Source organism: Tupaia chinensis, unplaced genomic scaffold (assembly GCF_000334495.1).
Source record: "Tupaia chinensis unplaced genomic scaffold, TupChi_1.0 Scaffold000117_2, whole genome shotgun sequence".
Classification (NCBI taxonomy): Eukaryota; Metazoa; Chordata; class Mammalia; order Scandentia; family Tupaiidae; genus Tupaia; species Tupaia belangeri.
Genome location: NW_006159583.1, coordinates 8,397,377 through 8,405,501, shown reverse-complemented (window position 1 = coordinate 8,405,501; position 8,125 = coordinate 8,397,377). Strand labels below are relative to the sequence as shown.

General features: G+C 40.0%; 1 protein-coding gene across 1 annotated transcript in view; it reads right to left on the bottom strand.

Moving 5' to 3' along the window:
- The window catches only part of MYB (MYB proto-oncogene, transcription factor), a 45,273-nt gene that overhangs the window by 14,771 nt on the left and 22,377 nt on the right, over positions 1-8,125 (bottom strand). The window contains 3 exon segments of the mRNA XM_027770256.1: positions 4,780-4,887; positions 6,985-7,095; positions 7,993-8,118. Coding sequence (XP_027626057.1) covers positions 4,780-4,887; positions 6,985-7,095; positions 7,993-8,118 — 345 coding nt within the window.

The following is an 8,125-nucleotide window of genomic DNA, read 5'->3' as shown; positions in this document are numbered from 1 at the left end:
AGCGAATCTGCCTTTCCTGCTTCAAACCACAAGCTTTCTAGGCTGATTGCTTTCACTATTTCCTCAATTGTAATCATTTTATAAGCTTCTAGACTCTTATAATATGGTAAACATAGTAAAAAGGCTGAGTACTGACAAGGTGTGGCGTGAAAATCTCACATATTCTGAGCCACATGAAAGACAGGGATATCAAAAATATCTCAGAACATTTTTACTATAAAAGTACTCTGCTTGTTTTCCCAATGTAAAACTACTTAAGTTATAAAAAAAGAAAAAGAAAGAAAAAAATGAAAACTAACCATTATTAATATTATGCAACTGTCACAATTAGGTATAAATAATTTAAAAAATACAATCTGTGCATAATGGCTTATAGAAGCCTCTATTTAAGCCTCTTTTATTTAAACTAAATAAATTCCATCTATATATTATAGATTAGGAGCTACCTGGGAAGTTCTTTGTTATTAAAATTCACTACATCTCCATGACAATCCACATAATAATGAATATACTCAGCACCCTGATTTTGGTCTCAAACTACCATTTCCCACTAAATGGATCCAGAAAACTTTGGGGGAATGGCTAATTTCAAGAAACATGAAAATGTGGTTATTAAGTTAAAGTAACTTACGTTTAACAGAGTTGGGGCCGTAGTCTAGTGGTTAAGGTAGGCAAATCCCACATGGCCAGGGTTGAGTCTTGCCCTGCCAGCTTGAAAAACATGCTGTTAGTGCCCAAGATCCTGACCCATGGAGAAATGGAGAAGGGAGTGTGATGTGACCATGTCCCGCTGGGAAGCACTTTCTCCCTCCCCACTTTTCTGTCTGTCTCTGCCTGGCAAGTGGATATGCCAAAGTTTTCTAGCCCTCTGAGCAATTTTAGAAACATAGAAAATTCTGTTTCTCAGCAGCCCTAGCCACAATGGCCTCAGTAGTGGCCATCCTGCGGGACAGCAGCACATCGAACATTTTCATCACTGCATAAGTTCCATTAGATTGCACTGGTATAGAGATTAAGGAGATTTAAGAAACTTAACCAAACCTGAAGTGTGAAACGGTTTCAGTTTTGATCAAACTGTGGTGTGGTGGTTAAAGGAGCTAAGTCCCACATGGCTGACTACACAGTTGGAATCCTGGACCCAGTAGCTTGAGACATGTGTGCATGTGTGCCCAAAATCCCCAAAGAAGAGAGAAATGAAGAAGGGATTGTGGTGTGACCATTCCCCATGGGGGTGGGGTGCTTCCTCTCTCTCTTTCTCTGTCTCTCTCCAACAAGTGCACGTGTGCTCTAGCAAAATTGAGAAAAAAGATCCTTTTTGGATTAATGGGAAAACTTTAAAATATTCTGAGAACCAGAATATTAAGGATTTATGTTTTTAACGATTTATTTAATTTTATTACTACTACAAGTATTAGCATTTAACTTGCTATAGGGCATATGTGCTCACCAGAGAAAGAGAAAGGCATCAAGCTGCCAGGTCCAGGACTCGAACTATGGTCGAATGTGGGAGTCTAGCACCCCCAACCACCATGCCACCTGCTGGCCTTAGAAATCATGTATTCTATGATCTCAGAAGCCAGATCTTCATGTCACAAAACAAAGGAGATTCTTGGAAGATAGCACTCATTCATTTTTTTTTCTCCAAATGAATCAGCTGCCTATCATGGAAGATTATTAAAGTATATTTCATCATTGTAACTCAATAAACCTTTACAGTATAAATAGGAGAATTGATTCTCCATTTTATCTTTTATGTTCCAATCTTCAGTTTGGGGGAATTGGCAACTATTACCTTTCCACAATAGCAATATATGACTTAACCTCAGCACTTGGATATTCGACTCTGTAGAGTACCAAATATGATTGATTTATACTAGAAAATACTGATTAATAAAATAGAGCTACTACTTGAATTTAACCAGTATTTCCATTAAGTAAAATACAAACACATTGACAAATTTCCATACTATTTTTTTTAACATAATGGCATTAAAAACTTTACAGTAAAAAAGTAGACAACCTATTTTTTATAAATACTGACATTTTGGCCAACTTTTAAAAAAATTTGCCCTGAGGCACATGCACCTGCCAGAGAGACAGAAAGTGAGAAAGCACCCTCTCCCACGGGAGATGGACACACTACAAATCCTTCTCCATTTTTCCATCCTTTCAGGATTTGGGGCATGCACACACATGCCTGGCATACTTTCCAAGCTGCTGGATCTGGGGACTCTAACTGTGTGCTCAGCAGTGTGCACTCCAGCTGCCCTAACTACCATGCCACCAGGTGGCCTCCAACTTCTTTTCTTCCTCCTCCCTTTTTTTTTTTTTTTTTTTTTTTTGGAGAGGCTTATTCTTTAGAACATGTGTGCTTGCCAGAGAGAAAGACAGAGACAGTGAGAAGGAAAGTTAGAAATCACCCTCCCAGGGGGTATGGCCACGCCATAATCCCTTCTCCTCCATTCCCCTCCCAGGATATCTTGGGCACACTTGCATATGTGCCTGCTGTGAGTTTCAAGCCACGGGACTTGAACCACAATTGACCATGTGGGAGTTCAGTGATGTAACCTCTACAACAACTGCTGACCCCAACTTTTTTTCTTTTAGGCTTTTTTCTTTCTTCCATGAGTGAGGGAGACAGAGACAGGTACTCTGAATAGGACTTTCATGCCATGATCCACCCTCAAGCTTCAGTCAGCCGTGGATCATAGCATGTGCATGACTGGCATGTTGAAGGAGCTCTCTGAACTGAACCCAGAACCTTTCCATGTGGGTCAGCCTCAGTGCAGCATTACTGCTGCATTACTATCTAGCCACCACATTCAGTCCTAAATTGTTTTGGCTGCTCTATTTGATAAGCCCAAAAGCTATTAGGATTCAATTTTAGGAAAATAAATAGCCAGTGTTTTTAACTTACATAATGATAACTGTTTCCAAATATATTCACGTTTGCTCTTTGAAATTCATAATTTCCCATAAATAGTAAGGTAGGTTACAAAATATACACAAACCTTAATCTAACTTAAGTACTGATAGCAGTAATCGAATGCTACATTCTGGAAATCAAGAGTCAAATAACTTAGGAGGGAAAAGACAAAGAAATGCAAAGAAATGGTTTCTTTTCTGGACCCAGGATCCACCGTAGGTAAAATTTTGAAATGGCTGCCCTTCACTTTGGTGTTTGTCTTACCCCTTTGTGTATGCATCTATGCCTAGGTGGAGTTTGTTCCCTTCTTCATGTCCCAGTTCTTTGTGGAACTGTGACTCCTCTTCACATGGTGGCTACTCAGGGCCAACTGATTCAGGAACTTCCCCAAATTCACCTAAGTACTGACTTCCCCGCTCCCACACTCCAGTCCACAACCATCTTTCACCAAAAGAACCAGTACCAGACAGAGACCAGGAGGGAAACAATGTGATTAATGACAAAGTGTGCCAACCAACCCTTACAGCTGAATTTGTATTACTTTAAAAATAATAGTAAGTATCACAAATACTTGAAAAGGGGAAAGTTTAAGAGTCATAATCTGGAGCAAACATGTGAATAGGGCATATTGCTGGCCCAGCCAGTGATGCAAGCAAAAAGCACTGCCGTGTGATAGCTGGGGCTGCATGGGAGGCCTGGGTTTAGTTCCCAGACCAAGCTGAACAGTCTGGGATGGTGATACATCCCTGTAGTCCTAGCTCATTTGAAGGTTGAAGCAGGAAGATTGCAACATGGTAAAATCCTTCTGAAAATACCAATCTTTCTTCCTTCCATGTGTGTTCTCTCTTGAAGAAGGAGGAGGAGAGGAGGAGGAGAAGAGAAGGAGGCAGAAGAGGAAGAAGAGGAAGAGGAAGGAGGGGGAGAGGACAAAGAGGAAGAAGAAGAAAAAGGAGGAGGAGAGGAGAAGAAAAAAAAAGATGGCTCATCTTAATGGTGGGAAAGCCCTCTGAGGGAAGGAATAGTTCTTGAAGCCTTCTATTATGATGCCTTTGAGCTTACAGCATCAGTACATCTCACCTCTGAATCCAGATTCCGCTGCTCCAGGTTTTACAAAGTTTCCCTCCAAGTAACAGAGTGGGTAGAGGGGAGGGCTCAGCAGGTGGCTAGGTATTGGACTATTAATATTGGGAACTGCTTTAAATAATTCAGGGGGAGGCAAATTTGCATTCTTATTTACATTTGGCACAGGATTCATTTGGAATTTGTTATATTTCATCAACACACACCTACTTCAGGGTTACAGAGGAAATCTCTTTTGATATTAAAACATGACTGCAGATGGTCAAGTACAGATTAGCCACACGACTTTCACAGTTGACTTTCTTACTCTGATAGTCAAATATGTTACAACTGTTTCCATCTAGCTAATTTTAAACTTCATTTAAATTCCAAATAGTCTGTGAGCTTCGGTTGCTTAAAAAGCATAAAAAATAAAAATTGTGGAGCAAAAAGTAAACTACATAGATATACTTCTCTAAAATATTTAAAAGCAGAAGATATCGACAGATGTGTAAAGATGATCTTGGTCTCGGTCACGGTAAGACATATTTCACTTCACTATGCTTTGGGAACCTGCTCGCATGAAAATTTCTGGCATGGCTAATATGAGTAGCAACAAAGAAATATAGCAGCTTTTTTAGACATAAAAAATCATTTAAAAGCATCACTCTTCTGTCTAAAATGTTAATACACACACGCACACACACACACACACACACACACACACAAATGCTGTAAGATGGCAGTTTTTCAGTGAATGAATTTTAAGATACCAATGTTGTCAGAATAATTACCTGCAAGGGACTCGCCAGAGATCTGTTTTTAGGTACTGTAAAAGCTTTGAGAACATTGTCTTCATCTTCTGATACTGGTGTCATTAAAACAGAACTTGTAAGAATATTCTAAAGGGAAAGTTTTTTATTTGAAATTTAAATGAGGTTGAATAATACGAGAGCAAATACAATTGTAACGCAGTAGAGAGCAGATTACTACGAAATGGTACACATTAGCATGAAAAAATGGATGTGTCTGCCAGAAATTCTCTTCCCTGGGAGCTAAATGGAGAACTCAGCTATGTATTAACCCTAATCTCATGTGGCAAACGTCACCCAAATGAAAAGGTGGGGGCCCCACACAGTTCTAGGCACGTGGAAGGCACACACAGAACATCTACTAACATACATGCTTTTTCCTTTCCTTTTCTTTTCTTTTTCTTAAAAAGGACTTACTGGGGCCTGGTGGTTGTGGAGCAGTGACACAACTGGACCTACATGAAAAAGGTTCCGAGTTCATATCCCATGACCTCCCTGAACACACTGGGTATATATGTGCCCATGTCCAGGCCAACTGAGACTAAGGGGTAGACAGTGTTGTGAAGATCCTGTTTGAGTGACTCTCACATATGGAATAAATAAATAAATAAACTTTAAGACATTAAAAAGAGGGCCAGCAGGGAGCATGGAGGTTGAGGTGCTTGATCCTACATGACTGACTGCACAGTTCAAGTCCCAGAACAGGTGGCTTAAAAATCATGCCTGGTACATGTGTATGTATGTCCAAAATCCTGAGAAGACTGGAAGAGAAGGAACCTTGGCATGGCCATTCATGTTCTCCCTCTCTCTATCTGGTAATGAAAAAAAAAAAGAAAAGAAAAGAAAAGAAAAGAAATAAAGGATTTACTAAGCTCTAGGAAGATAACTATTTAAAAAATTAGTAGAGAACTATTTTAGAGCTAACAAACTAATGGCAGTACAGTACAATGGGGAACAGTTTGAACCAGCCTTCTTGAGTTCTAACCTCACACCACCACTCATTAAGGCTATGACTGTGAGCAAATGACTAAACCTCCCTGTGCTTCGGCTTCCCAGTTGGTATAATGAAAGTGGTAATATTAGCAATCGTATATGATTGGTACGAGTATTAAATGAATTAATTTATCTAAAGCCCTTAGGGCAATATTTACCATACTTAGTACATGCTAAATAAATTCTAGTGGTTGTTTCTAGCACTGATTCTCTATAAGACATAGGGGCAACCATTTATAAATTACAAACTTTAAAGGTGGTAGTGGTGACTGGGCTACCCATGGCTTGGTAGTTAAGGCGTCTCGTTCTCACAAGTCTGATGCACTGTTCCAAGAGCTTGAAAAACACACTAGGCACGTGTGTATGCCTGAAAGGAGGGAGAAATGGAGAAGAGACTGTGGTGTGACCATGCCCCATGTGGGGGTGGGGGATCCCTTCCCTTCTCCCTCTCTCTGTCTTTCTTTGGTAAGTGCATGCACCCGCTGGCAAATTTAAAAAAAAAAAATGATGGTATCCAGAGAAATGGAATATTGAGTACAAAGTGGATGTCTACCAGAGACAGCATGATTGGCACAATGTTAGATGTTACATCAAACCAAATAAAACACACCTAACAAAAAGGGAATACTATATTAGGACAGCACATACATTAAAGGAAAACACAAAAATTAACATTGTTTTCCTGAAAATACCCATGCAGCAGATTTTTAAGTGGCAAGGACATTAAAATCCAGGAAAATTGGAGCCAGCAGGTGGTGTGGTAGTTAAGGCAGCTGGACACCCACATGGATGACTGCTATTTCAAGTCCCAGATCTGGCAGCTTGCTTTCTCACTTTTCTTCTCCCTCTCTCTGGCCAACTTCAAAACAAATAAGTAAATAAATAAATAATAAATAAAAAAAGAATGACAATGAATAAAAGATTAAATAATTCTTTTTTTAAAAAAATAAGAAAATAAGTAATGAAAAAGTCTGCAATAGAATAGAATGTGTTTCCAATACATAGACAAAATTCCAACTTTACATTGTATCAATACATTAATAGCCATTGAGAAAAGTCACTGAAGAAATAAGTTAGAAATAAGAGGCTTAAAGAGCAAGTGCTGAAATGACAGTGGCTCCATATACCAAACACAGGATTTTGTGAGGCACAAATGTCACAGAGTAAGTTGGGAGTCCGTGCATATGTACTTACTGGCGTATCCGCCACCGGCGATACCTGCGTGAACAGCTGAGTATTCAGACTGTCCCCTTCCCAGTGGTTTGAGCAGAAAAAGTTCCCAGCTTTATCCGTTGGAGATTCCACCTACAGGTAAACAAGAGATGCTGTGTTGTTTCTCTCACTGGAACATCACCTGAAACATCTACACTCCAGAGTAAATTTCTGGCCATTCTCTCAAACGCTCATCCTTATATGAAAATAAATTCAGGAGGCACTGGACCGAACCTGTTGGAAATGCCTCTTGCCAACAAGCTAAAACTTTAATCCTTACCTGTTAGATTCCCTTTCTTTTATACCATGAGTTAAAGATATTACTCTTGTAAATTACATTCCAATTCTCCATGACATTTGATTGAAAATGAAATATTTTTCAATCTATCATCTATCCATCTAAGATCACTGATAAAACACACACACACACACGCACACACACACACACACACACACACACACTAAACATCTGCTTCCTTCTTTCCTTAGTTCTATCAGGTATTATTTCATTTTGTTTTTGAAAGAGAGATTTTTTTGCTATAGGGCATGTGCACTTGCTGGAGAGACAGAGAGACAGAAAACGAGAAATCAACTGCCAGGGAGGATGGCCTGCAAACCCTTCTCCTCCATTCTCCTCTTGGGATCTTGGGCGTGCTGCACACGTGCCTGGCGTGCTTTAAGCAGCTGGGTCTGGAGCTTGAACCACGGTCAACTATGTGGGAGTCCAGCAATGTAACCATTACGTCATCTGCTGTTTCCCACTATTGGGTTTTCTACCCTAACACGAAGTAGATAGAAATGGCTGGCTTTCCCAAATGTAAGGTCGGATGCCTGCAGCCTGGCAGGCTCTTCTTATCTGCATCTCTCATGAAAACCTTGCATGAAAAGCTCTGCTACACGCGACACACCAATGCCAGGCACAGAAGCTGCACACACCAACCGAAGGAGTGGAAGTCACCGCTTGTTCCTTCCAAAGGAGCTCACGTTTACCTCTTGTTTAATTTTCTTCAGTAAAGGTGGTCCATTTTCTTGAAATTCAGCAACAATTCCAGATTCATCAGATTCTTGTTTGATCACATCCTGTAGGTCTTCTACTAGGTGAGAGGGTGTTTGAGGCTAAAGG